The 27,930-nt window shown below is 38.6% G+C and overlaps 1 protein-coding gene and 1 long non-coding RNA gene across 4 annotated transcripts in view; one reads left to right on the top strand and one right to left on the bottom strand.

Moving 5' to 3' along the window:
- Zfhx3 (zinc finger homeobox 3) overlaps window positions 1-9,592 on the top strand; it is a 234,412-nt gene extending 224,820 nt beyond the window's left edge. The window contains exon 13 of the mRNA XM_033757937.1: window positions 3,658-9,592. Within this exon, the coding sequence (XP_033613828.1) occupies window positions 3,658-5,327 (1,670 nt within the window). The 3' untranslated portion in view covers window positions 5,328-9,592. The remainder of the gene's footprint in view (window positions 1-3,657) is intronic.
- Window positions 1-27,930, bottom strand: part of LOC104854057 — a 182,112-nt gene that overhangs the window by 43,229 nt on the left and 110,953 nt on the right. The window lies entirely within an intron of this gene.

Consider the following 27,930-nt stretch of genomic DNA (forward strand, 5'->3'; position numbering starts at 1 on the left):
CCTTCTCTCCTTTCCAGGGACAATTTAAATTTTATTTTTTTTTTTTTTTTTTTTTTTTTGCTTTTCTAGTCCAGAAAGGGAAACAGCCTTACGTGGAACTACTCGTGTGCCCTGTACTGAGTAGCACAACCAGGGGATATATTAAAGGGAATTTTTAAGAAGTTTCCATTGTAGACCTTGTCAGTTATTCCGGGAATGCCAATCCCTTTGTAGTTGTTGCTAGATTTTATCCTGTGGAAACTGGTCCAAGAGAATTTAAATCAATTATATACTGTCACCCAAGGTCCATGTCATCTTTTTTAAGAGAATAAGTTCTTATGTAGATCCTTACTCCTGGGGTTCTCTTCTAGCCAAAACAACATTGGCTGTTTTAGTTTCTAAAGAAACTGCCTGCCTTTCTACTTGAATGAACTGACCAGAAATCATGTATTGGGCAATGTGGTTCTTAGTTTTAACATATTTGTTAGTCTTCCAGAGAAAAGTACTAATGTGCACTTTGGGCGTACTGAGCTACCCCTTCCGTTTCCTTTTGTCCATCTCCTTTACCTCTCTCCTGCCCATTTAGAATCATAAATCCTCATTACTAGCATATTCCATCTTAATAGGGAGTTTTGCAGTTCTTTCCATCTCTTTGTTTCTCCTCCATCCTCACCCTTCTTCTCTGGATCCAGCCATCTTTCCTAAATTGGACCTTCCACTCCAGGGGCCTTATGAGGATTAAACACAAGCCAGCAAGTAACTCCCTGCAATAGTCGGTGCTGACCAGTGCATGCTTCCCAAAAGGGGAGCCCCTGAAAATATCCCCTAGCCTTCAGAATATGTCCCTATTCCCAGAGACTAAAGTTTCTCCTAGTTTCTGGGTGAATTAATTCCAAATTTTGCAATCTTGGTGATGTTTAACAGAACACACAAGGTTACTGAGTTTCTAGCTCCAGTTTCTTATCCAAAGAGAGTAAGAAAAGAAAGCATTAAGACATTGAAGTCATTGTATATATGTGTTGGCAAGTAATGCCCCAGGATGATGCTAAAGCCAGGTAGACATAAGCCAAGAAGTGCACCACGGAGAATGGCTCAACACGGAATTATCCTTGCAGTCCAGGGCCTTAGATGTCCCAACGTATCATAGTAACATGGGAAAAAGTAGAATCAGAATGTCTGATCTATTCCCCTTGTTTTACAGATGAGAACATTGAGGCCCAGGGAGGTCAAGACCATTCAGCAAGCTAGGGTGGGAGCCAGAGCTCCTGCCCAGGCCTCCGGGCTCCCAGTGCTATGTGCTCCTTCCACAACACCCAATATGAGCCAGTCAGTCAACAGGTATATGTTTAGTGTTGCTCAGGTTCTGACCACTTAGAGTGGACTCACGACAGGAAACTGCTCTTTATCATTCAAGGCAGCCAGGTGTGCCCCAGTTAACATCTCACCTTACTGTACCATAGCTCTCAAGAGCACTGGATCTGGAATGGGAGGGAAGGAACTGGTGTTTATTAAGCATTTATTATATATCAGGTCCAAATGCCATTTGATTTAATCCCTACAAATATCTGTTGTGGAAAGCTGAGGTTTTAAGAGGTCAGCTAATAGACCCAAGGTCACACATCTGGTTTTTGTCAGCCCTAATCCATACAGGGACACTCTTGACTCCAGAGGTCCAAGACTAAGTCTTAGGATGAAGTACCTTGCTTGGTTCTGATCTTACCATCCATCAGAAAACCAAGATCACAGAATTACTGTGAAAGTGTATTAAGCTACATTTTCTGGTGTGGCTAGTGTAGCACTTGGTGAACAGTGGGGGTACAATATATGTTTCTTAAAATTTGAGTTTCCTGTACAGACTATCAGTTCAACATGCACCAAATCAGTACAAGGGTTTCTCACCTGAATTTCTCTCTTTTAACCTCAAAGCAACAGGTTTGGGGAAAGACCTTTTTTGCCTCTAGCCCCAAACCTAAAATGAAAGCAGGCTCATTGACTAGCGGTAGAAGAACGAACCATGTTGCACACGTAGGATTTATAATCCACACTATCTCTGCCTCGTTTGAACCAATTTAACCAAGCTGTTAAAATTTTCAAATACAGTCAGTTACATTTTCTCCTCTGGTTTATGTGCATTGAGGAAATTGGCTGAGGTACTTTACTTTCAGCAGTTCCTTTCTACTGTTTTGGAAGAGTGTATTCTGTGACGCCAAGTGAAGCCCAGCGTAAATGGGTGTTTCCCTGGGATTGGCATCTGGAGGCAGCTGTAGTCTTTCACTTGCAGTATGAGTTTGATAATGCAGTGAATACTGTACCCTTCTGACTGGAAATTGACATAGTCTTCACCCAGGACTGGGCCTCAGATGCCTTTTTCTTATGAAGGACTGTGTCATAGCAAGGACCCCCCCCCTTATTCCAGCTTTCTTGTCCTGATGAAATTTTGAGGGGCTCTGTGATTGAGATTTTATTTTATATTTTATGTCCTGATTTGAACCGCCTACTGTTTCAGTGTGGTACACGTGGAGGTGTTCTGGGCGCTGTTGCCTATGTATTCCCTGACTCTCTCCTCAGCATTTTATCCTCCAGCACACACTCCCCACAAGCTGTTCTTAACACTGTGCTAGTCGTAATACACCTGAAGCTTGGTGTTCCATCAGCAGCAGCACTCTTCCATCACCTGGCAACTGAACACTTGATCCAGAAGATCCTGGTTTGTCAGGAAGGATATTAGGCTCTAGGGTGGGTGAGTGTTATGCAGGTAGTGGTGGATTAGGGATGAGCATGATTGAGGATGGGGCTGTACTCCACATGGACCTAGTGACATCGTCAGGGACCTTTGGCACCTATAGACAGTGGTGCCTGGGAGAGGCTGTAATATCATAGAAATTGACAGTGTCAGCACCTTAGGCTGTTTTATTTCTGATGTGCTTTTTTTTCCTCTTCCTGTGGCTGGTTTCTCAAGCATCTGGAGCCCCTATGGTCCTTCTATGTATCATTCACAGGGGCGGGAGGAGGCAGTAGTCTTATTCAGCAGACTGAGAGGCGGCATGGGAGCAGTTTCTCTGAATGGGTTTGTTTTAATTTTTTTCCAGGACCATCTTCCTCACATTTCCATTCATCCTCTTCTCTCTCCCTCCTAAAGCATCCCCTCAGCTGTAGCAATGGAAGTCAGAGATGAAGAATTTAGAGCCCATTTTGTTTGTTTGTGTGGCCTTGGCAGGTTTCTTGTTTTGGCTTTGTTTTCCAAACAACTTCTGTTGGGTTCTCAAGACTGTATTTTTCTGTGGCACTTTGATGAAAGCCTTTGGTTCAAAAGTGAGCTGGAACCAGCCAGTTTTGGGGCTTCCAGTCTAACTGTATCGGGCAGAGCGAATAGTATCTGGGAGTATTTGGCAAGGAGAATATGTACGAGTGAGTGTGGCATGTTCGGTAGGTAGGTATTGGAAGCTGTTACCACAAAGGGAGTAGGAGAGCTGACCAAGGACTGGTTCCTCATGTAAAGATGTAGCTACTCAGCCCTGAGCCAGGTGGGATATTTCTGCTGACGGCATTGGTTTTGAGAGGATCCTTCAAATTTTAACCTTGGTATGTTCTAACATGTTATGCCAGTGACACAGGTAAAACATGTTGAGCTTCAACCTCACCATTTTAGACTGATTTCTCTTTGTCTGTTCCTTTTAGCTTTAACGTCTCCTAAACCGAACTTGATGGGTCTGCCCAGCACAACAGTTCCTTCCCCTGGCCTCCCCACATCTGGATTACCAAATAAACCGTCCTCAGCGTCACTGAGCTCCCCAACCCCAGCACAAGCCACAATGGCATTGGCCCCTCAGCAACCTCCGCAACCCCAGCAGCAGCAGCCACAGGTGCAGCAGCCTCCCCCGCCGCCAGCAGCCCAGCCGCCACCCACACCACAGCTCCCACCTCAACAGCAAAGAAAAGACAGTGAGAAAGTAAAGGAGAAGGAAAAGGCACACAAAGGGAAAGGTGAACCCCTGCCTGTCCCCAAGAAGGAGAAAGGAGAGGCCCCCACGGCCACTGCAGCCACCATCTCAGCCCCACTGCCCTCCATGGAGTATGCAGTCGACCCTGCTCAGCTGCAGGCCCTGCAGGCAGCCTTGACTTCAGACCCCACAGCATTGCTTACGAGCCAGTTCCTTCCTTACTTTGTACCAGGCTTTTCTCCTTATTATGCCCCCCAGATCCCTGGCACCCTGCAGAGCGGGTACCTGCAGCCTATGTATGGCATGGAAGGCCTATTCCCCTACAGCCCTGCACTGTCGCAGGCCCTGATGGGGCTGTCCCCAGGCTCCCTACTGCAGCAGTACCAGCAATACCAGCAGAGTCTGCAGGAGGCGATCCAGCAGCAGCAGCAGCAGCGGCAACTACAGCAACAGCAGCAACAGCAACAGCAGCAAAAAGTGCAGCAGCAGCAGCAGCAGCCCAAAGCAAGCCAAACCCCAGTCCCCCAGGGGGCTGCTTCCCCAGACAAAGACCCTGCCAAAGAATCCCCCAAACCAGAAGAGCAGAAAAACGCCCCCCGTGAGGTATCCCCCCTCCTGCCGAAACCCCCCGAAGAGCCAGAAGCAGAAAGCAAAAGTGCGGACTCCCTCTACGACCCCTTCATTGTTCCAAAGGTGCAGTACAAGTTGGTCTGCCGCAAGTGCCAAGCGGGCTTCGGCGATGAGGAGGCGGCGAGGAGCCACCTGAAGTCCCTCTGCTTCTTCGGCCAGTCTGTGGCGAACATGCAAGAGATGGTGCTTCACGTCCCCACCGGCAGCGGTGGCGGCAGCAGCGGCGGCGGTGGCGGCAGCGGCTCGTACCACTGCCTGGCGTGCGAGAGCGCGCTCTGTGGGGAGGAAGCTCTGAGTCAACATCTCGAGTCGGCCTTGCACAAACACAGAACAATCACGAGAGCAGCAAGAAACGCCAAAGAGCACCCTAGTTTATTACCTCACTCTGCCTGCTTCCCCGATCCTAGCACCGCATCTACCTCGCAGTCTGCCGCTCACTCAAACGACAGTCCCCCTCCCCAGTCGGCCGCCGCCCCCTCTTCGTCCGCTTCCCCTCACGCCTCCAGGAAGTCTTGGCCGCAAGTGGTCTCCCGGGCTTCAGCAGCGAAGCCCCCTTCTTTTCCTCCTCTCTCCTCATCTTCAACGGTTACCTCAAGTTCATGCAGCACCTCAGGGGTTCAGCCCTCGATGCCAACAGACGACTATTCGGAGGAGTCTGACACGGATCTCAGCCAAAAGTCCGACGGACCGGCGAGCCCGGTGGAGGGTCCCAAAGACCCCAGCTGCCCCAAGGACAGTGGTCTGACCAGTGTAGGAACGGACACCTTCAGATTGTAAGCTTTGAAGATGAACAATACAAACAAATGAATTTAAATAAAAAATTAATAACAAACCAATTTCAAAAATAGACTAACTGCAATTCCAAAGCTTCTAACCAAAAAATCAAAAAACAAACAAAAAACAACAAAAAAAAAAAACCAACAAAAAAAAGAAAAAAAAGGAAAAAGCGTGGGTTGTTTTCCCATATACCTATCTATGCCGGTGATTTTACATTCTTGTCTTTTCTTTTTTTTTAATATTAAAAAAAAAAAAACAAAAAACAAAAACCCTAACCCTGTTACATTGTGTCCTTTTGAAGGTACTATTGGTCTGGGAAACACAAGTCCGCAGGGCCTCCCTAATGTCTTTGGAGCTTAAACCCCTTGTATAGTTGCCCTTTTTCAATAAATGCCCCACCTTGATAGCACAGAGGAGCCCGGCATGCACTGTATGGGAAAGCAGTCCACCTTGTTACAGTTTTAAATTTCTTGCTATCTTAGCATTCAGATACCAATGGCTTGCTAAAAGAAAAAAAGAAATGTAATGTCTTTTTATTCTCAGGTCAATCGCTCACACTTTGTTGTTTTCAGAAACATTGTTTTATTTTTTTTTTCAGGTTTTTTTTTTTTTTGGTTTTGTTTTTCCAGAAAAGTTTTTTTGTTTTTGTTATTTTAATTTAAAAACAGTCAGAACGTATTGGAGAAAAACAATGTGAACTGCTTTAGCTTTCTGGGGATTTTTAAGGATAGCTTTTCTGCTGAAGCCAATTTCAAGGGAAAGAGTTAAACACTCCCACTTTCAGAAAGAAAAAAAAAAAACCCACACGTACAAAGAGTATTGAGGACTTGTAGCTTAAAAAATAAGTTTTAAAAACTGACTTTCTGTATTTATGATAGATATGACCATTTTTGGTGTTGAGTAGATTGTTGCATTGGAAATGAACTGAAGCAGTATGGTAGATTTAAAAGGAAAAAAAAAAAACTTTTGTGTACATTTAGCTTTTTGTATGGTCCAGCTGACAGCTCCTCATTTGATGTTGTCTTGTTCATTCCTAGCAGATAGATTGCAATCCGTTGATTTGCCTAAGCTTTTCTCTCCTTTTTCCCTTAATTCCACTTTCTCTTTCCTCTTCCCAACTCCCATCCTATAATCTCCCACTTAGGGTAGCTGCCTTCATTTCTTAGAGGGTGGCTGCAGAATTATTTTATAAAACTATAGAAAAGTTCAAAGGATTCTAGGGGTCATTAGGATCCTTACAAATTATTTTTGGTTGGGGAGTTGAAACTTTTTAAAGGCATATAATTCTAGTTACCTATGTCTGGTAGCCTTGTGCATTTACTTTTTATTTATCCTTCCTTTGGATTTTCTTTGCACTCTTTTCCTTCTTGTTTGGTAGATGCTTCAAATATTCTTTACCTGACCTAAAGCATTTGTTTCAGTATGTGTAAATGGGCTATGTGCTTTTCTTTCTAAATTTTTTGGTTAGGGGTTTGGTTTTTTGTTTTTGTGTTTTTTCTTTCCTCTCAGAAGAAGAAATTTCATGCTTTAAATAAAATCCAAAGACACACCCTTTCACTGCTGATGCAGAAAAAAGGGAAAGGGTTCTTGTTACTTGAGAATTTGTTTCTGATTTAAACAAACAAGACTTAGTTTAATAAAAGAAAGAATAAAACAAAAAGATTCCCAGGTTGTTATGTGCTTCTTCTGCAAGCAGAGAAGCAACTGTTTATGACAATTCCATATACCAAAAGATACATTTTTTACTTCAAAGTTTTGTCCTTGTGTTAGGCAGTCTGAGCAGCGAGTGATCCAGAGCGCAGCCAACAAAGCAGATAGCAATGTAAAGAAAGCAAAAAAGGAAACCGTATGTGAGGCACTTGTATTTATGTTAATATCCATATTCCTGTAATACACACCCTTTTTATCTTAAAAAAAAAAAGTCTGAACTTTGAAAGGAAAACTTTGTGCTGCTACAATGTAGGTTTTGGAGACAAATACTTTGCTGTTTCACTTTCATAGCTAAATGGTCAACAGACACAATCCCCCCCCATCCATTCCCAAGGTATGAAATCTTTCTCCCCTTCATTCTCTTATGTTTCAAAAGGGAACTTTGAAGACTGTGAATACAGGTTCCATTGGCCACCTTTCGGGCTTCTTTCCCCAGTGCTGAAGCCACTCATCAACTTTTCAAAAGACTGGAGCATTCCAAGATCTGAAAATGGAGTTTTTCTTTTTTTCTTTTTCTTTTTTAGCCAGGACAATTTTTATGAATTTGTTTTTAGGTAAAGAGTAGATCCTGAACTGTTGTACATATTTCTAACTAGGCTGACGCACAGTGCAAATTCCTTTTTAATTTTTTTAAGTAGAAATACTAAAGAATACCACCTTAACTATTCATATCAGTATCCAGTTGTAGCATAAGGTGTCAAAAACAAGTACACAGAACATTTACTGTTTTAACTAGCTATTTCCTTTTAACAAGAATTCTTGTATTTCTCCCTGTGTTTGAGATGAACATTTTTAAATTTTAAAGTTGTACAGTTTTTTGTTTTCCATTATTTTATCTTGTTTGTAACTCTATGAAATATATATATATTTTTTTGCCATTTAACTGTTGTATGTTACTTTGTGTCTGTATCATAGAAAAAAATTGTTTTTGTTTTTGGTTCTCTGTGTGATACCAATTAACGATTTAACACTAGCTTTACCTGTCAAATTCTGCTAGGTCTTCTCTGAAAACTGTTTTTAAAAACGATATTGCTTGGTAATAGTGCAATTTCTATCCCTTTCCCTCCCCCTCAAACTTCAAGTTCCTCTGTAATTTTGCCACCCCTTCCCTAATATTTTGTTTTGTTTTTGTTCTTTTTAGCTACTATGCCATCCTCCCTCTGTGAGGCAGTGACTGTCAGTGTTTTGCACTGCCATGCCTTGACTTGTGGGTGTGTTTGGCAACCGTAAGGTGGTAGGGTAGATTGGCTAAGCCTGCTTCCACCCACCAGTATTCCTCAGAGGGCTTATGTGATGGTTTCAACCTGGAGTGGGTTGCACACTTAATGCTTTCCTCTACAACTACACTGCCCACATACATGTTCATTCAAAACAGAAAAAGCAATTCTCAGCATTAACCCAGAAGTAGCAAAGCAGTCAGTGATGGTGAAAATTAGAAGTCAGACATGATCCAGTCACATGTTTGTGGGCTGACATCCACAGTGGCTATGCCTGTATCATTTACAAAAGCATGAATTCACTACAACACTCAGCTGTTTAGATTGACCTCATTTGGAATTTACTCCTGTCTGCTGTATAGTAGGTAGCTGAGTAGGATATCTCAACTTTTTAAATTAGTTCTTAACCTCCATTGGCACTTCCATTTTTTTGGTGGTTGTTTTGTTTTGGTTTTGGTTTTGTTTTTTTCTCAGCCCTAGTTTGGGTTGGTGCTAGACCCTATTCAGTCATAGCACCAGAATGACCCACAGAATTGGGGTTATTTCATCTGTCCTTTCAAAAAAAAAAAAGGAAAACATACACAAACAGAAAAGTTTAATACATGTAGGAAGTTTTTTTTTAATTAAATGCTATTTAAAGAGATGAATGTGGCCAAAGTTTTACACAATTGAAAATAAAGTAAAACAGATGGCATGTGTTTAAACCTGAGTTTATCAGGCATGGCAGGAAGTTGCAGGAAAGTGAGGCAATGACCTAAGCCAGTGCACTTGATGTTCATGGACATATATTTTTTTTAAATAATAAATTAAATTAAAACATTTTAAATAGAAGCATAAATTGAGTTGGTTGTTTGTTGGCGCTGAGATACTGCCCACTGTGAAACAAAGCTTTGACTAGTTTTTTGTTTGTTTACTTTCTTCAGGGGGGAGGGGGGAACAAGTTTGGGTAGGAAAGAAAGCATAAATGAACGTGACCCTGAGGTGAAGAGGTATATGAACAGCCTTTGCAATGTATAAAAAACAAAAAACAAAAAAACACACAAAAAAACTACAAAAAACAAAAAAAATAGAGCAAGTGAAACCAAAAATGATGTTCTTGGTGTTTTTCTATAATGTAGTCTTGTTAGCTTTTTTGTTACTGTAACAATGCTGATCTCGAACTGTACCAAAATACATGGAGACTAACAAACAGAACCACATGGAACTTTCAAACTGAAAAAAATTTGTCACAAAAACTTTGTTGTCATAGTTAAGTTGATTGTAGATGGTAATTGAATATACTCCTTTGAAATATTTCATCAAGTATGTTTCCTGCTCATTGTGATACATTAAAAAAATATGAGCAAACGTTCTTGTCTCTGTTACCAGATTGTGTGTGCATGAGAGAAAGGTCAATGGCTGGTGAAGTATACATTTGAACAGTATTCTCAAGGTTGTATATGCAGGGAGTACATACTCTAAGGTACATAGAGATGTACGTGAACTCTTTTTTAAGAACCCGTGTGTGTGTTATTTCCTGGTACTCAAGAAACTGCCAGAACTTTGGGCCATGACAGATAAGTTTGTATCATTGGGAGATGTATGCCTGACTTTGAGAATTCTGGACCCTGTAGAACCCTAATACCCACTAGAGATTTTTAATTTAGATGTTTATATGAAAAATTTTATACACTTGACCCAGCTATAAGCAAAAAGTTTGTTCATGAACAGGAGAGAAGCATGTTCAACTTTTCTGAACTGGGAGTTGGATCTAGTGTCTGTAGCAGGATACCAACGGTAAGTTGAATTAAGCAGATGACTGACTGTATTTACCTGTCCTAACAAATGGGTTTCGTAAACTTCTATTAGAGCAGAATTTGAGACAGAGTCTGCACAACAGCAATAGCATTTGTAATTTCTGCACATAAGGGATTTTTCACTCCTATCACCCACCCTCCTTAGAGTGGAAAAATGCCTGAAATTCATTAATAAGTACATCTAACATCAGGCCCAAAGCCCTTTCATTCATCTCTTTTATAGCCATAGCTAATTAATAATTTACAAAACTAGAGGCTAGGTTTAGATAGCATTGCTGACTGGCTGTGTCCTTGTAACGTCTGCAGCATCTGCCCTTGGTCAACAGGATCTTTTCTTTCCTAGTAGGTAAGCTACAAAATTCTATTCTTTTGGCTCAGATGGTCATTGCCAACCAAGTCTTTTTTTCATAGTTCCTGTAGTCATTCATAAAGCAGCAGTGACCCTATTAACTCAAATCTCGTACAGTTCTATAATTGGCAGAGGTATTACTAGTACTCAGGAAAGCTGGATCTCTGGCCAGTGCTTGAACCTGTAGACCTTTCTTTGGGATGTTCCTGAAGCAGCAGACAGCTTCTGTCTCAGCATGTTTCCTTGACACACAGTTATGTCACTGAACTTCCTCCCCACCCCATGAAAGGTACAGGATGATAAGACTTGTTCAGAACCAAAGCCTCATCTGCCTTTCTAAGCTGTAATTATTTTAGGGTCTGGCAGGATCGCAGTAAGACATTTTAAATGGAACCAGTTTTGCAGAGAGGTTTTGCTGTTTCAGCTTTTTAGAAGAAAGTGAATACAATTCAAATTCTTCCACAGATAAATTTTCAACAAAAAAATATGACAAAACGTTAGCGATCGCTGAGCCTTTGTATCTGTGAATCTCTAAGCACCTAAATTACACTGGGAGAGAGTTCGTGAGAAACCTAAAGCTCTGTTACTGAAAAGACTCAAGGGAAAAGAAGTCTTCAATCTGGCTTCAGTGTTGTGCTTATATGGATATTAAATCTCCTTGGAATTAACAGTTCCCCCTGCTATGTGAAATGGCAGCATCTTAAAGCAGCTGGTATGTATTTCTTAGGTAGCTGTTTCTAACTGTGCCTTTACAAATGTATACAGTACCTAGTACATGTTATAGACTGATGATCTTCCAAATCTTATTAACAAGTTTAGACTAAGTTACAAGAGCACAAGCAGTTTGAGAGTCAAGTTGAAGGATGAGAAGTTTGCACCTGCTGCTCTGCAGCCTTAATTACAGCAGGACAGATGTGCTCAGTCAGCATCCATATTACTGCTGGGGAAACCAGCCAAGGCTCAGGCAAAACTTGCAAAAAAAAAAAAAAAAAGTAGTGCTGTTAGGACCATGAAAGTAAGTACAAAGCATTTTTAAGAGGCTGTACCCAGGTACTTCCGGTTCCTCCCAACCTGTCTTCTTAAGTTTTTAAATTACAAGTAACAAGAATAAATTCATTTTGGCATGATTTCACTAGGTGTGGAAGAGAGGGACAAAGGCACTGTTTAGCTAAGAGTGCCATATTAACATCAGAATGAAAACTTTCAGATGAACCGTTACCCTTGAGAAGCAACTAGGAAGAGTAGTGAGAAAGGCATCTGTGACTCTTGCCCTGTGTATCATGCTCAGAGCTTTCTCACACTCATTCATTCTTCTCTCCTTCTGCTCAGCAAAGTACTCTTCTCTACGCTCCCTTTTACATTGCCATTTTCATCCCCCTCTGTGAAAGCCTTCTGTCTGTATGACTCAGAAATGTTCGGTGGAATTACACGCTTATTCCTGAACTGATTGACATGAGGGGAAGAGTGGGTGACGTTTACCCCTCGTTTCAGGATGGTGAAATGTGGAGCGCCAAAGGTACACCTTCTCCCCACCCAGTGTGTCCTGACAGACACGAGACGAGGGTGGGTGGGGTGGGAGCTCCAGAGAGGTTCAGGTTCTGGCTCCACCATTATGACCTTGATTGTTACTCGTGTTTCTTGTGCTGTAAAATGATAAAAGTACCCGCTTTATAGAGCTGTTGTGACAAATACTGACTGGTACATACTAAATAGCTGTTGCTATGTTATTAATTATCAGTAGGAATTTTCCATTTTTCTTTTCTGTGGGCCTCTAGGGACTGCGGTTGTCTAACTCTTGGTATACTTTACAGAGGGTTCAAGAATAGCAGTTGTATAATTAAGTCTCATCAAGCCTCTGCTGTTACAATTATTTCTGATGCTTCTCTGCCTATACACATCTCAGAGGCTGTAGAAATGCTTTAGCAAGTTTCTGCTCATGAGTTAGTTATACGAGGGCTCAGTACAAGTGTTTGGATTTCAGTATCTCCATGTCGAGCCCAGTGATGGTGACTCTTTTAGAGCTTTCAGTGATAACAAGCAGCCTGCTGCAGCACCCGTGCTATAGGTTTATCACCACTGGCTAGCCTTTATTGAGTAATCTGGTCACAAAGAAAGGCTGAGCTGTAGTTTGTTCCCATTATAGTACCTTAAAAGGTAAGCAGTCAAATGAATGGGGTTTTAACAGAAAAAGGTGTACATATGACATTTTGCCCACTGCTTGTTTTAAGGTGTCCTGACACACAATTTGAGAGCCATAGTATCTGAAATGAGACTATGAGAGTGAACGAACTATAGGTGAAAATTTGAAAGCGGATTCACACAAAGAAACACGCAAGAGTATTTCTATACCACTAAACACAGGAAGATGTTTTAAAGTACTATTATTTAAGCAAGCTGCAAAATAAACAGATAAAGAAAAGAGGGAGTAAAAGATTAGCATACAGAAAAGGATGAAGAGCGTTTCTATGATAGCCTTTGCATATGAGAAATCATCAGTGATAACCATTTAGGAGGCTATGGTCCTGTGTGAATTTTGTCTTCTAAATCAGAAACAATATTGGCAATAAAGTTGTTACTATTGGAATCAGAGGGCTAGTAAGGCTATAGAGAACAACTAGTGACAGATTTTCCCTTTTTTTCTGAGGATAACAGCCCATAAATTTAGCTTTGCCATACAATTTGGCTATAGGACATAATCATGTGTTGTCCTTGGTTTTCAGTTTGACCCTTTTTGAATAGTTCCAAAAGTATGATTTGCATTCAGCTGATTGTTTTTTGTCAGTACTCCCCTTGGTCTTGCATTATTTCCAATAACATATCTAATATCTTAGGTTTTAAATTTTTTCACTAATTTTAAGATTTTTCCTTCTGTCAGTAGTTTTATCACATCATTTTACTGTGCTTGTGGTTTGTTGAGTTCTTGGGTCTGTGGGGTATGTATGACCTTACATTAAAAATGGCAGTTGTTCATTCTTTCTTCATATGTTTTTGACCCCTAGTCTCCTTAGTTTTCTACCCAGAGTACCCCAATTACATAGATATTAGTCTACTTAAGTTCACTCACAGCTTACTGATGCTCTGAGTTTTTATTTGTTTGGCTGGCCTTATTTGTGTTTTTACTGTTTTCTCTAGAATAGTTTCCAATTCTACCTTGTCTTTAAGTCCACTAATCATCTAATCTGACATTAATCATATCCAGTGTATTTTTCACCTCAGATAAAGTTTTCATCTCTGGAAGCTTAACTTAGTTCTTTTAAAAAATACATTCTATGTCTCTACTTAGCATAACACATGGAAAACAGTTCTAATAACTTTTATGCACTCCTCTGCAAATTCTAATACATAAGTTGTGAGTTGGTTTCAGTTGACCAGTTATTCTTATCTCCTTGCTTGCCTGGTAATTAATAGTGTTTTTGTTTTGTTCTATTTGAGACAGGATCTCACTCTAGTTCAGGCTCCCACTGAATTACTATGTAGTTCAGGCTGGCCTTGAACTCCTGGCAATCCTCCTGCCTCAGCTTCCCAAGTGATGCAATTACAGGCATGCACCACCACGCCCAGCTCAGTAATCTTTGACTATCACAGGCATGTGATTTTTACTGTGCTCAATTTGGCTATTTTTGCATTCCTATACATTTTCTTTCTGAGATGCATTTAAATTACTTGGAAATACTTTTATCTCTTCTTTTTAAATTTTGTCGGGTAGGATTAGGCTTAGGTAATAGTGCACAGTCTAGTCTAGTGCTAACAATTCCTCATTCCAGAAGAATTCTTCTAGGAACTCTACTCAAATGTCCCATGCACAATTCGCCACCATATGTAAACCTGAAGTATTGTGACCTCTTACCCTCTTGCTAGGTTCTTTTATGGGCCTGCAATAGTTTCCTGGTATATTTTTCTGAATACCTGTTTGGAACCCTGTGGAGATCTCCAGATTTCTCTCCCTCACCTGATTCTCTTGTCCTACAAATGCCAGCTGCTTTGATCTCTCCAGACTCAGCTTTATCTGAGGGGAGTCTACAGGGCTTCACTTAGGTTCCTCACAAAGTGCTATGTCCTGGGAACTCAAGATAGTGAAGTGGGATGAGAGGGCTCACTTTGTTTCTTATCTCAGTGTTCACACTTCTTTACTAGGTGAGGATATAAAGTGCCTTAAAAATTATTCCTTCGTACATTTTTTTTTTTCCTGTAGTTTTAGTTGTTTCAGCTGGGAAGGCACCTCTGGTTTTTATTACTCTATCTCAGCTGGAAGCAGAAGTCATATTTATTTTTTAGATAAATGTAGTAAGAATTCTGCATACCTTTTCAAAGTAATGCCAACACTTGTGAAGGTTCCAATTAACACAGGAGCCTGACTTCCCAGCAGACTTCTTTGGACATGATATAGTGCTGCCGATTGATACCTTTTTCAAGATTAAAGCTTCCAACTAATTCATCCTTTTGCTTACACTACTCAGAGGTAATAGACATAGGTAAATGTACCAATTCCTCCAGCCACTTTTCTGCTTTGTGTCGCCACAATGCCATATGCAGTGGGGAAAAGCATTTCTTCGGCTTTGAAGAAAGCCAGTCCATGAAAGCTGACACTAAAATATTGTTTTAACTCTTGCCCCTAACTGCAGTGGTTTTCACTATCCATAATTTATTCATTTTTATTTAAACCATTTCATTTCAATGTCTTCCTTCACACAGATGATTTTTCAGACTAAATGTGATTCAAGGAAATGCATGGATTTGCAAGTGTAGCTTTCATTCCAAGATGAATTTATATACGCAATAATAAAGGAGAATGATAAAAAAAAAAACCCTAGGGCCCAGCAGACACCAGTCACTTTTGCAAAACCTAAATCCTCTTTTACTTACATGTTTATTCTGGTAAAACTTAGTTCCTCCTTACATTCTGCAAGAAGGGTGAGGGAAAATTAGAGAACAGGGAAACCTAGCTAACAAGTACTAATAAGAGCTGAAACACCTCTCATGAAACAACAGGAAGAGGTTTTATATTTTTTAATTGTAGAGCAAGCAAATTTCTCTAGCAAGATCTGAAAGGTCTGGAAGTAAAATTCCCTTTTAGGATAAAACTCCACAATAAGGGAAAACAGCAGACAATAAAATTCAAATTAAGTCAGGGACAGAAGGGACTAGAAGAAGCTGTGTGTGTGTTGAGATAAAACTGAAGGAAGAGAACAGACAAAGCATTCTGAGTATAAGGCCATATTTTTTAACACTTCATGAAAACAACTTGCACCCAGAGGGCTCACTGGAGTCTTGAGGTTAAGTCATCTTGACTCAAACATTCCTCCTCCAAGTTCAGGAAAACTAATTGCATATTAAAATAATCAGTGGGAAAGGATTGTGGTCAACTTCCATATAATGGTATTTTTTTTAATTGTAAAGAGCAAAATAATATCCCTATAGGGGCTGGGGATTTAGCTCAGTGGTTCTATTGCCTGCCTCCCAAGTGCAAGGACCTGAGTTCAATCCCCAGTACCAGAAAACAAAAAACAAAAAACAAAAAAAACAACAAAACAAAAAAACTTACAGATAAGAAAAGGCATGCCCCCTAAAATAGATAAAAAGTTATATAGCTTAATATTTCAGAATGAGCCAAAAGGGAAAAAAATTTAAATATACAAAAGAAAAGTAACAGAACCAGAAAAATAACAAAATAATCTTTTTTTTTTCTTGATTCCATTAGAGCTGAAGTAACATAACAGTGAAGAAACCTAAATTCTAAAAGGAACCAGCCCTTCATCCAATCCTTTAAGAAGAACTCAGCTACCAGTTTAGTAGGATGTTAGTGGCCAAATGAGGGCTAGTGTAACCTTTGGAATAACTGGAGGTAGGGGACACAGACACAGATGAGTTTGATATGCACTCATAACTTGCCCATGGACCTCAACCAGCATCTGTGAAGAATGATACAGGCCTGCTGGATGTAATCAGCTGCTCCTGGGACAAAGGCTTTAAGTACCACCCATTTTTCCAGCCCTATTTCTTGTACATAGCATCAGAGGGTGTGTCTAGCCTTACTGCTCCCACATCACAGGCGTAAAACACTTTGTACCATCTAGATAAGGTAAAAAAACAAAAAAAACCCAAAAATCTCTATAATCCTGGGGGAGGAGTAGGCAAAGTTCTTGGGTCCAGGACCCTACACATTAACCAGCAGATATCCTGCTTCCACTGAGGAAGACCAAAAGCTACTTAAGATCAACTAGCACACAGATAAAGCAGTTTGGTGCAGTAGGAAGGAGGCACAGGAATGCTGAGAAAGCCTTTTCCCTAAGGCCAAAGTACACAGGGCCTACCTAAGGACTAAGGATGGACCCAGACATCAAAGAACCCTTTCCCACTATCATGAGCCTAGCACCAAAGTAAAAAACCCTTTGATACTCAAGCCTCTACTCTAAACCCAGCAACAGCAGTTCAGGAATTTGAAGTCTGGAGTATAACTAAGGTCAACTCTTGACTATGCCAATTTCTAGACGTGTATGATCTACCTTACTCTCTACAATTCTATATAGTGTTCTCCCCAAAGCAACCAAACATTATATCATTGCATGTGGAAGAACATAGCATTATTTATGAAGTTGCTTTAACAACAATTTAACTAATCAAGTCTCTAGATATGACTATCAGTTCCCAGGGTGTTATGGGCCAAATTGTTCCCCAACAAATTCATATGTTAAAATTCTAACTCTAGGTACCCTCAGAATGTGACTGAATTTGGAAATAGGGTTTTTAAAGCGATGAAGTTAGTCCTTGGGGTAGACCATAACCCAACACAGTTTTTAAGAGGAAATCAAGACATACACACATGGGAAGACAGTAAAAGTTGACAGACATCTACAAGCCGACGAGAGAGGTCCATGGGTGTGTGTGTGGCGAAGGGGAGAGGGAGGGGACCAACAACTTGATCTTAGACTTCTAGCCTCCAAAACTCTGAAGAAATAATTTTTTGTTGGTTAAGCTCTCCATTCTGTGGTATTTGATTTGGCAGCCCTGGCAAACTAATACATAAGGTATATATAGAGAGAATAAAGAAACACATTAAATATACCATAAGGACGCAGTAAATAAAAAGTAGACTGTGGGAAACTCTAAACAGGTTTCTTTATCAAATAAACTATGGATTGTGAAGGAGTTGGAAGGAAAAACTACACATTAAAAAATTCCTTATACACCACACTAAAAAAATGTCAAGGTCAATGTATTTGGATCCTGGTTCAAACTATAATTTTTAAAAGGTTATGAAATTTGAGAAATAAGTTTGATGTCTAGGAATTTTATAAATACTAGTAAATCACCATGCAAATAAAAACTGACATTTTAAAAAAGAAATCATGATTAGGGAAAAAGGGGCAGGGAAATTAAAGTCCAGGGCCCCCTACAAATAAGGATTTTAACAGGCAACACCCTACACAATAAGCTAGGACCACAAGAGATTGTAACTTCGAGGTTGGGATCATCTATAGGTGCAAGAGCCCTCTCATAGACTTGGGTTCATATTCACTAAGAAGTCCATGAAATCTCAAACATTAAATTTGGTTTTCTGGACTGATAGTAGCCACAGTTACCTGACACAGCAAATGTAAAACTCAAGAAGTACATTCATCACATACTTAAAATTACCCTTATGTATAATTTTTAAAATGTGCCTAGTTCATAAAGGATGGAAAGGAATCAGACGCCATGAGAAATAATACCAGAGTTCAGAAATATAGCCTCAATGACTTAGAAAATGAAATAATCAAATTCAGGTCATTTAACAAGAGTACTAAATATTTTTGAGGAAATAAAGAAAAGCTTAATGATCTCATCATCAAACTAAATAGTTGCATAAAATGATAAAAACAAAATAACCCAAAGTAAGAACTCAACTGAGTAACAGATTGGACAGACCTGAATAGTGAAACAAAAAACAGCCCACTAGGCCTGGTGGTGCACTCCTGTAATACCTGCTGCCAGAGGCTGAGGAGGGAGGATTACCATGATGTTTTCCCCCATTAAATTTATTAGTACATTTAAAGCAAACAATACAGTTACATTTATCATTATGATCTTGTACCTTTACATGTTATGTTTTGGTTCTTGTTGATCACCATGATTTTAAGGCCAGCCTGGGCTATGTACCATACTGAGTTTAATTCCAGACAAGACTGGGATATACACAGTGGGTTCAAGGCCAGCCTGGGTTACATAGTGAGACCCTGACTCAAAAAACAAAACCAAAAACAGAAACAGATCAGTTTACCCAAAACACAGATTAGAGAGAGCAAATGTATGACAGTGTAAGAAATATAAAGTATACAAAAATAAAATCTGCCACATATTAAGTCATGTCTGATAAGGAAAGAAAAAAGCAAATGCTGAGGTGGAAGATATATTTCAAGAGTAGTTGAGAATTTTCTGGAAATAATGAAAGACAAATGCAGAGATTCAAAGTGTCATGGAAAGTAAAAGAAAATAAAAGAAGAACTGTACACAACACAGTAAGAATATAGAAAATGGGCAGAGAAAGCAGCTTTGTTAACCTCAAAGCAGTAGACTTTAGTGAACTGATTATGCAGTGGCAACAATGGAATCCGGTAGACAGTAGACTATTTTGAACTCACTGTAAGAAAATAAGTACCAATTATTTTGTTACCCAGAAAATGTATAATTTTAGAATGAAGGCAAAAAAAAAAAAGACCTTCAAATTAACAAAAGAGTTTGTTTATAGGCTGATTAAAATGATGTACCTCAATTAGTAGGAAAGTGATCCTAGAGAGATCTGATAAAAGACACAAAATTTTAAAAATACTGAAACTGTGCTTGGACAAAACTAAATGAATATCAATGGCATGGCAATAAGTATGCACTTTAAAAAGTAAAATACACAACTGGCATCTTATTTAGGAGAGAATAAATAAGGTTAAACTTTTTTTGTTAAGTTTTTCTTTTCATGGTACAAGGGCTTGAACTCAGGGCCTTTGCACTAAGCTACATCCTATGCCCTTTCTTGGTGTGATTTTTGGTGTATGTGTGGTTTTGTTTGTATGTTTTTCTTTGTTTTGACAGGGTATTGCTAAGTTGCACAGGCTGGGTTCAAACTTGCCTCTCCTGCCCCAGGCATGTGCCACTATACCCAGCAAAGCTTGTATAGAGACCAAGAAGCAAGCAGAAGCACTGGTTACCGTTAGGCTTTTATATGTTAATGATGAAGGGCTTAATTTAAGTTTTATGTATTTATACATTTGAATGCATTCAAAATCACAAGGCAAAGGGTACATTGATAAGTTTCATGAATGATCTACATATTGAGGAAGCAATCTTACTATATAGAGAAATCAGCATTTAGCAAAAAGATAAGTTTTTAGTTTTCAACATTTCATTAACAGAATATATTATATCCAATGGTCAAACCCTATTGCCTTTAACAACCACCAATATCCTTGAGTGGCAATGTCTTTACTTGCTTTTCTTAAAATAAATTTACTGAGGTATAATCTATATACAGTGAAAATTGTTTTTAAGGTAATAGTTCTGAATTCTGACAAGCACATACATTGGGTAATCACCACTAAAATTAATATATAGACTATTAACATCAAATAGTTCCTTCATTGTTGTTAATCTGCTTTCAGCTCCCGGCCCAAACAGCTGCTGATATGGTTTCTTTCCTAATAGCTTTGCCTTGTATATTATAAACAGAATTATACAGTATATGGCCTTTTGGTTCTGGCTTCTTTCAGTAAACATTATGTGGCTGTAACATCATTTAACTAATCATTCACAAGATGATAGATATTCGGGTTGTTTCCGGTTTGGGACAATTTTTAACAAAGTTGTTATAAATATTCACATACATATCTATGTGTGTGGGGACACATGCTTCAACTTATTTTGAATAAATATATAGGTATGAGATTGCTGGTTCATATAGTGAAAATAACACATAACTTTAAAAGAAGTGGACAGCCAGGGATTTAGCTCAGTGACACTGTGTCTGCCTTGCAAGTGCAAGGTCCTGAGTTTGATCCACAGTACTGCAAAACAAAACAAAAATAAGAAGTGGACAGATACTAAGCTCCAAATTATTCCAGCCTCTGGGTATTTATGCCCTGTGTAATACTCTTCCCCTTGAGTGTATGTGTGGGACCTGTACTTAGCCAATAAAATACAGCAAAGGAATAAATTGTCACTTCCATGATTATATTACAGAAACTTCTAACTTTCCCTTGCTAGCAGATCCTATTCTCGTCCTTCTTGGCTCTGATGAAGTAAGCTGTTATATGGCGTGGTCCACTGGCAAGAAACAGGGCAATCAACAGGCAACAATGAACAGAAGCATTCAGTCCAATAGCTGTGAGGAACTGGATCTTGTCAGTAAACATACGAGCTTGAAAGAGGATCCTTTCCCATTTGTGTCTCAGGAGGGACCCCAAGTGTGACTGCTATTTTGATTACAGTTTTGTTAGAAATCCTGAAGGAGAGGACCCAATAAATTTTAGTCAAGATTACTGAGTCATAAAAACTTGAGATAGCAGCTTAAGACAACATATATTTACTAAATTTATATATAATTTATTATTCAGCAACTGACAATTAGTATAGTGGCTAATTTTTTCAAAAATGATTACAGAATTTTGCATTCCGCTAGCAATGAGTGAGAGTTGCAGTTGTTTTACACACCACTCGAGTTTAGTACTGTCAGTTTTTGTAAATTATAACAATGCTAAAAGGGTTTGCATTGGTATTTTGTGATTTTGTTTTCCTTATGACTAATAACTTGGAATATTTACTCATGTGTTTGCCATTTATCTTTTCAATGTATTAACATTGTGTTTTGAAGAGCAGAAGCTTTAAATCTCAAGTCATTTTTCTTCTGTGTCAGTGATTTAGGCAAGGAATCTGTGCTAACTTTAAGTCCCAAAGATTTTTCTCCTACCTTTTTTTCCCCTAGAAATCTTCTAGTTTTAGATTATGATTCACTGAGTTTTTCTGTTTCATTTTATCTTTGTATATGATGTGAAGCATTGATTGGGTGGTTTTGGATGCTTCTTTCACTCTCTCTTCTTTTAAAAATACATATAGATGTCCAACTGCTCAAGCACTATTTCTGGAAAAGATTGTAAATCCTATAATGAAGTATGTTGGCATCTTTGCTGAAAAGTAGCTGATCGCGTACATGTGATCATTTCTGTACCATTGCGCTCCACTTATCCATTCAAACCAACACTTATTACCTTATTATCACAGCTTTCTACTAAGTCCTGAGATCAGGTACTACAAGTCCTCTCACTCTTCTTTTACAAAATTATCAGTAAAATTGTTACTCCTCATTTAATAAGTTTCAATTTCTTATCAAAATATCAAGCAGCCAACTCTAAAATGTATACACAAATACAAAAGACCCAAGGAAAACTGTACTACTCTTGAAGAAACCATGTATAATATCTTTTTTTTTTTTTTTTTTGGTGCTAGGGATTGAACTCAGGACCTTGTGCTTGAAAGGCAGGCAGCAGAACCACTGAGCTAAATCCCCAGCCCCAATGTATAGTATCTTGTTTTACCAGATATTAATATTTTTTATAGAAGTATAACAAAACAGAGTAAAGAAGTGCATACCTGGACAAGAGAACAATGGGACAGATTAGAGAGCTCAAAATCAGGTATCCATCTGTACACATATATACATACATATACACACACACATAGAAATATATATGTACATACATACATATACATATATAGATATACCTTGATTCACAAACTTGACCCTTTCCACAATTCTGGTCACAAACCAAGTTGGATGAGAACCAAATCACATGGCTAGTTTCACTGTTGACCTTATGGGGAAATTTGATTGGATTTTCAGTTTGGTTTGTGACCAGAATCGTGGTTAGAATTGAGTTCATAAACTGTGGGTGATCATCTCCCAACAGCAAGAGGTTATGGAAGAGCTCTTGTCTTCAGAGGAAAGGGAAAAAAGATGGAGGAATCCTTCTCTTTAGATGAGATTAGGGAGATATGTAAAATGTGGGGGAAAGTGCAAAAATTTGAAGAAAAGAAACACCTGAATAAGGCTGTGAGCATCAGATTTGTTTACTGACAGTAGAATATCACATTTTGGTGTCATCCTCAAAAGGAGGCAAAAGCAAAAGCAAGTGATACTGGATAGGTTCCTTGTTAAAGTTGCATGAAAAGAAGAAGATTCCATTAAGCCAATAGATAGCACTGATTCTAGTAGTGAAAGTCATCCTACAACCTCCTCTCTCTTGTCTCCCTCGCACCAGCCAGAAAGGTTTTCAAAGGTAAGTGCAGGTTAATTTGCTTATTTTCTTTATATTTTTTATTATATTACAGTATCACAATCATTTTATATGAATATTTTGGGTTGTGGAACAAATAATCTGAGTTTCCATATTTCTTATGGGGAAATTCACTTTGATATACAAGCACTTTGGACTGCAAGCATGTTTCCAGAATGAATCATGCTTGCATATCAAGGTTTTATATAATTTATGACAAAGGTTGCCATTGAGAGCAGCGGAAAAACAATGGTCCTTTCAATACAAAACACTGAAAAAACTGAATATCTATGTGTAAACATATATATATATATATATGATATATATGTATTATATCATATATATATGATATATATGTATTATATCATATATATCTATGTGTAAACAGATATACATACATATATCTATATATCTATATCTCTATATCTATACCTATATATATATATATATATATATATCAGGCCCCCTGGGACACAGCATCAGTCTCAGGTGGTCTGTAGATCTCAAATTTCTTTCAGAAAATATTAAAATCTTTAAAAGATAATACAGAATACATTTTCATGACCTTCAGGTGGGGGATTTCTTTATAAAAATGTTTTATAAGAAAATATGCTGATAAATTAGTAGGTGTATAAACCAGACAACACACATTGTAAAATAACAGATGAAGATATGCATGCCTTGTGATCCCACAATTCTACTCCTATTTGTATATTCTACAAAAATTCATCAGGAGGTACAAAAATATTCTTTCTAGCAACTTTTTTTTTCTAAAATCCCCAAACTGAAAACTATTTTATTTACAGATCAATAATTATATAGTAAAACTTTAAGGAAAATTTAAAAATGTAATTTCTATAAAAGCTACAAGAATGGTTACTTCTAAGGGAGAAGGCAAGGTGATCACAAAGGGACATACAGAAAAAGGAAGATGCTTCTGGAGTCCAGAGGTTCTTTCCTTAATCTAAGTAATGATAAGTATTTGCTTTATATGATTCAGTTAAACTAAATTTTAGGTCCTTTTCTGTATATGTTAGTGTTTTCCACAAGAAAATGAATTTTAAAAAATATAACACGCAGAAAAGGTTGCATAATGTGCTAACATTTATGTGAAGAAATAACTTATATTTTATATGTATGTGTGTTATTTGATGGATTCACAAATCACAAGTAACCATGGTTGTTCTTGAACTGAGGGTCAAGGATAGAGGAAAGGTTTAATTGCTTTATATTCCCTTTGTACTGATTGAATTTATACCAAGTATTATGTGTTTTAAAATGTGTTATTAATGTTTTTTAAAACATAACAAAACAAGGGTACATGTTATTCCAGATGAGCCTAATAATACAATGGACCAAGAAATTTCCATCTCAGGTTTATTTTAATGTAAAAGAGACTTAGATTAAAATGGTGCTTCCTGCTGGGAAATTAGCGCAATGCTTCCGCTGCCTGCCTTGCAAGTGCAAGGACCCAAGTTCAACCCCCGGTACCAAACAAAACAAAATAAAACAAAAAACAAAAAAGTAATAAAAATAAAAACAAACAAACAAAACGGTGCTTCCTTGGTCTGGGGATTTAGCTTGGTGGTTCTGCTACCTGCCTCACAAGTGCAAGGTCCTGAGCTCAATCCCCTGTACGAAAGAAAAGAAAGGGAAGGAAGGGAGGGAGGGAAAGGAAAGAAAGGAAGAAAGAAAACAAACAAACAGTGCTTCATGAAGCCACAACTGGTCTTGAGCTAAGTTTTGTTATCAGGTCACATCTCTGGTTTTAAATGTTTTGGTACAATGATGCCACAGTAAACATTTACACACCAGTGATGAAAAGTTACTCTAGGTAGGGAAGCAACAGAACCAAATAGGTGACTTGACTAAAAAGTATGTCACTGGCCTACTCTGAATTCAGTCTTGATTGGAAATAAGGCATTTCTCTTCCCAAATCCTAGAATTCATTCCCACTCATACCATTTAAACACAACAATAAAGAATGTAACTGTACTGTATCCCTAAAATGTACCAATAAACTCAATTAAAAATAAAAAAAAAGCAAACCCACCAAATGTGTAGAATCATGAGTGGGCTGGCAGACCTGTAGAGATTAAAGAATACCAATTTTCTTAAAATTTTTCTTTTAGATAACTATAAGGGAATTTCTATGGGATTTTAAAACAAAACCTTTTTGGATGGCAATATCACAGGAAGAAAAATTGAAACAATCAGAACAAGGTTCGCATTTAGTGATGTGTTTAATTGTTTAGTGAATTTTTAGTAATGTTTTAATGCTAGGAAAATTCTATGTAACTTTTAAAACTGATTTAACAGGAAATACTTCATGTAAACCTCATTCCTAAAGGCCCACTAGGCATAGTGTTTGTTTCCATCAGTAGGCTGTCTTCTCCTGCGTCATCCTCAGCTTGAATGAAGACTGTATGTGCATGCTTCAATTTGCTTGTCTGCTCACTCTTTCCTTCCTTCCTCCCTCTCTCCTTTTCTACCAGTGTGGATGTGTATCTGCCCTTTGAAATCACACTACCAGTGACTGATTATACACGTGCCCTTCCTTACTACGTACTAAGGGGAAATCCCAGGACATCTTTTCCTTGTCTGTGAATTTTTGTAGTATGGCAGTCTTGCTGTTCAAGCCTGGTTTTTGATCTTGCCGAAATGTTGAGTAAAACATAACATTGCATAGTATGATAAAGATAAATGAAAGAAATTTACTGGAGGAAATGAAATACTTTCTGAAACCATGCTTAACTTTCTTTTAAAAGAATGACATCATAATTTTTTTGGTTCTTTTTCTGGTTTTGCTTTAATTTAAAGGTCCATCAGGTATTAAAGGCTTAGTTATGTGAAGACAAAAAATTGTCATTTCCAAGCAAGAATTTGGAAATTATTTCCTACATTTTGTTATATAACTATAGCCATTGTAGCTAATACTTACAAAGGTAAGCACTTGAAATCAAAGCATACTAGTTAATTCAATTTTAGGTTTGGACTTAGTACTTTAAAACCATATACTTCCTCACTGAATGCTATCAGGGAGTGAGTCCCCTCAGGTTTTTAGTTGATGTGGTTGTTAATTTCATCAGGGATCACTATCCTCCCTTAGAAATAAGCAAGATTCAAGGCCAAGTGAATTTTTGTAAGTAACTACCTTGATCTGTCTTCTATCATTACTGTCACAGATTATGTACAGTGTCAATGCAAAATATGGGCCTCTTTGACTTCCCATGAATACAGTGATGACCCTGGCACTAATATGAGATATTTCAATCTATAAGGCAGTAAGTCTTTCAGTACCCTAGGATAGATGGCTAACAAAATACGAAAAGGAATATCAAACACAGGAAAGTCTGGGATATCTAGAAAATCTACTCTGGGCTATCCTAATGACTCTCACATTATAGAACACAACACTTTAAAAAAAAAAGTCAACAGGTGTCCTAAGTAGAACATGAATATCACATCTAATTATGTGAGATTTTGCTAGTAATATCTGTCTCATGACTCCCTTTCAGAGAAATACACCCTCAAATTCTAATGCATTTTGACAGGACACCTGGTGAAGTCTTGCAAGACATCACAGAAGATCTTCCTCGGTCCTTATTAACATATTGCCAAATATGAACAGGAAATTACTACCACAGACTGTTGCTGCCCTTACTGTGTTTATTTGGACCTTTTCTAGGATATGTCAACTGCTTAGGATCCTCCAGTTCATGCAGTGATGAAGACTAGAGAAGTAGTGGAAATCATATAAGACACATTTGTTTTCTTAGAAATCGGTGTATCTCTGTGTTTATAATTGCAGGTAGAGGAGATTTGAACTTGAGAGACTGTAAAACTTTTAAAAGGAAATTTGTAATTTGTGCTTGAAGCTCCCCAAAGAAGCCATTTAGCACATCTGACTGTCCTCCTAGCACTATGTCAATCAGATTCTTCATGGACTGTCCTCTATTTGGCCAAGTGCATTGCATCTAGATGGTTTGCTATCTTTTCTGGGGACAAAATTTTGTCAGCTATGTAGGAACCAGGTTATCCTGGAATAGAGTGAAATAAAACAAAATATTTCTGTTTTGTTCTGGCAGAACAAAATGACATTGCTTTCTTTAAACTGGCTTATTTCCTTCCTTTCTTTCTTTTTTTTTTTAACTTAACCTGCTTTTCAACTTGGGGCTGGAACTGATTGGAACTTTAAAATGCTTTTTACTGTTTGTTCTTTTCTCTAACAAGCACAATGGTTTACTCCCTTTTGAGGCAGGGGCTCCATGTAATGAGTCAATGCTTCTGTTAACTCCAAGAACCCTTAATTATATCCACCATTTTCTCCATGTGTTTCATTCACTGACTGTGTGAATCAGAGGCAGGCTGCTGGTTGTCAGAGATGGAAAAGTCACTGCCCTTCCTTGCTGGCAGGGAATTGGATTCTGCAGCATCTGTATTCAGGGATGGAGTATCCTGTCTCAGAGTTTGTACAGCACCTTCTGTTTTTAGTTTATTGGTGAACAGGGCACATCACAAGAACTTGGAGTGCAGCTAAAGCCAAATCAGACTTGACAGAAAATTATTAGCAGGGTACAGAAGGAAAAAAGATCCCCCTTCCTTTCTGTAATCAGGTTAATATGTGCATGGAATGTTTCACTTAAAAAAGGTAGTGTGTTTTGGCAAAGCTGGTTCTTAAGTAGAATTTCAGTTCCCATTATGCGAGGCTATCCATTGCTGCTCTGGCAGGGCCTTTGATCAGTGAACTCAGTGGGGGAGAAGGGCATAGGCGTATTAATAACTTCAACATGTGGCCCTTCGGCCCAGCTGTACCCTTGTCTTGGAAATAAGCCAACTGGAAAGGGTTTTCTTAACACGACCTGTATATGCATATTTTAGAGAGGGGTAAAGGGAAGGTAAGGGTTCAAAGAAGGAAATAAAACTGGATTTTTATAGTAGTTCTCTTTTCCTTGTTACCGATTTTGGGACATTCTGCTACTACATATTTGGATTCTATAGACTGTGGCTCCATCCTCAATTTTTACTATCTTCATTTCTGCTTCTATGATGTTATAAAGATTAAAGCTGCTGGTTTAATTTACATACCAGCTCAGGACAAGGTTTGGGAGGGCAGGAGGCACTATAAGAGTCTAGAAGGGATGAGAGATTAATAGGAACCAGGTGCTTGAAATAGGAGCACAGGGTCCATTTTGCCAGCACTGTATCTTTTGCCTTTTACCTCCGCATTGGTAT

Source organism: Fukomys damarensis, unplaced genomic scaffold, assembly GCF_012274545.1.
Source record: "Fukomys damarensis isolate Sample0158 unplaced genomic scaffold, DMR_v1.0_HiC HiC_scaffold_32, whole genome shotgun sequence".
Taxonomy (NCBI): domain Eukaryota; kingdom Metazoa; phylum Chordata; class Mammalia; order Rodentia; family Bathyergidae; genus Fukomys; species Fukomys damarensis.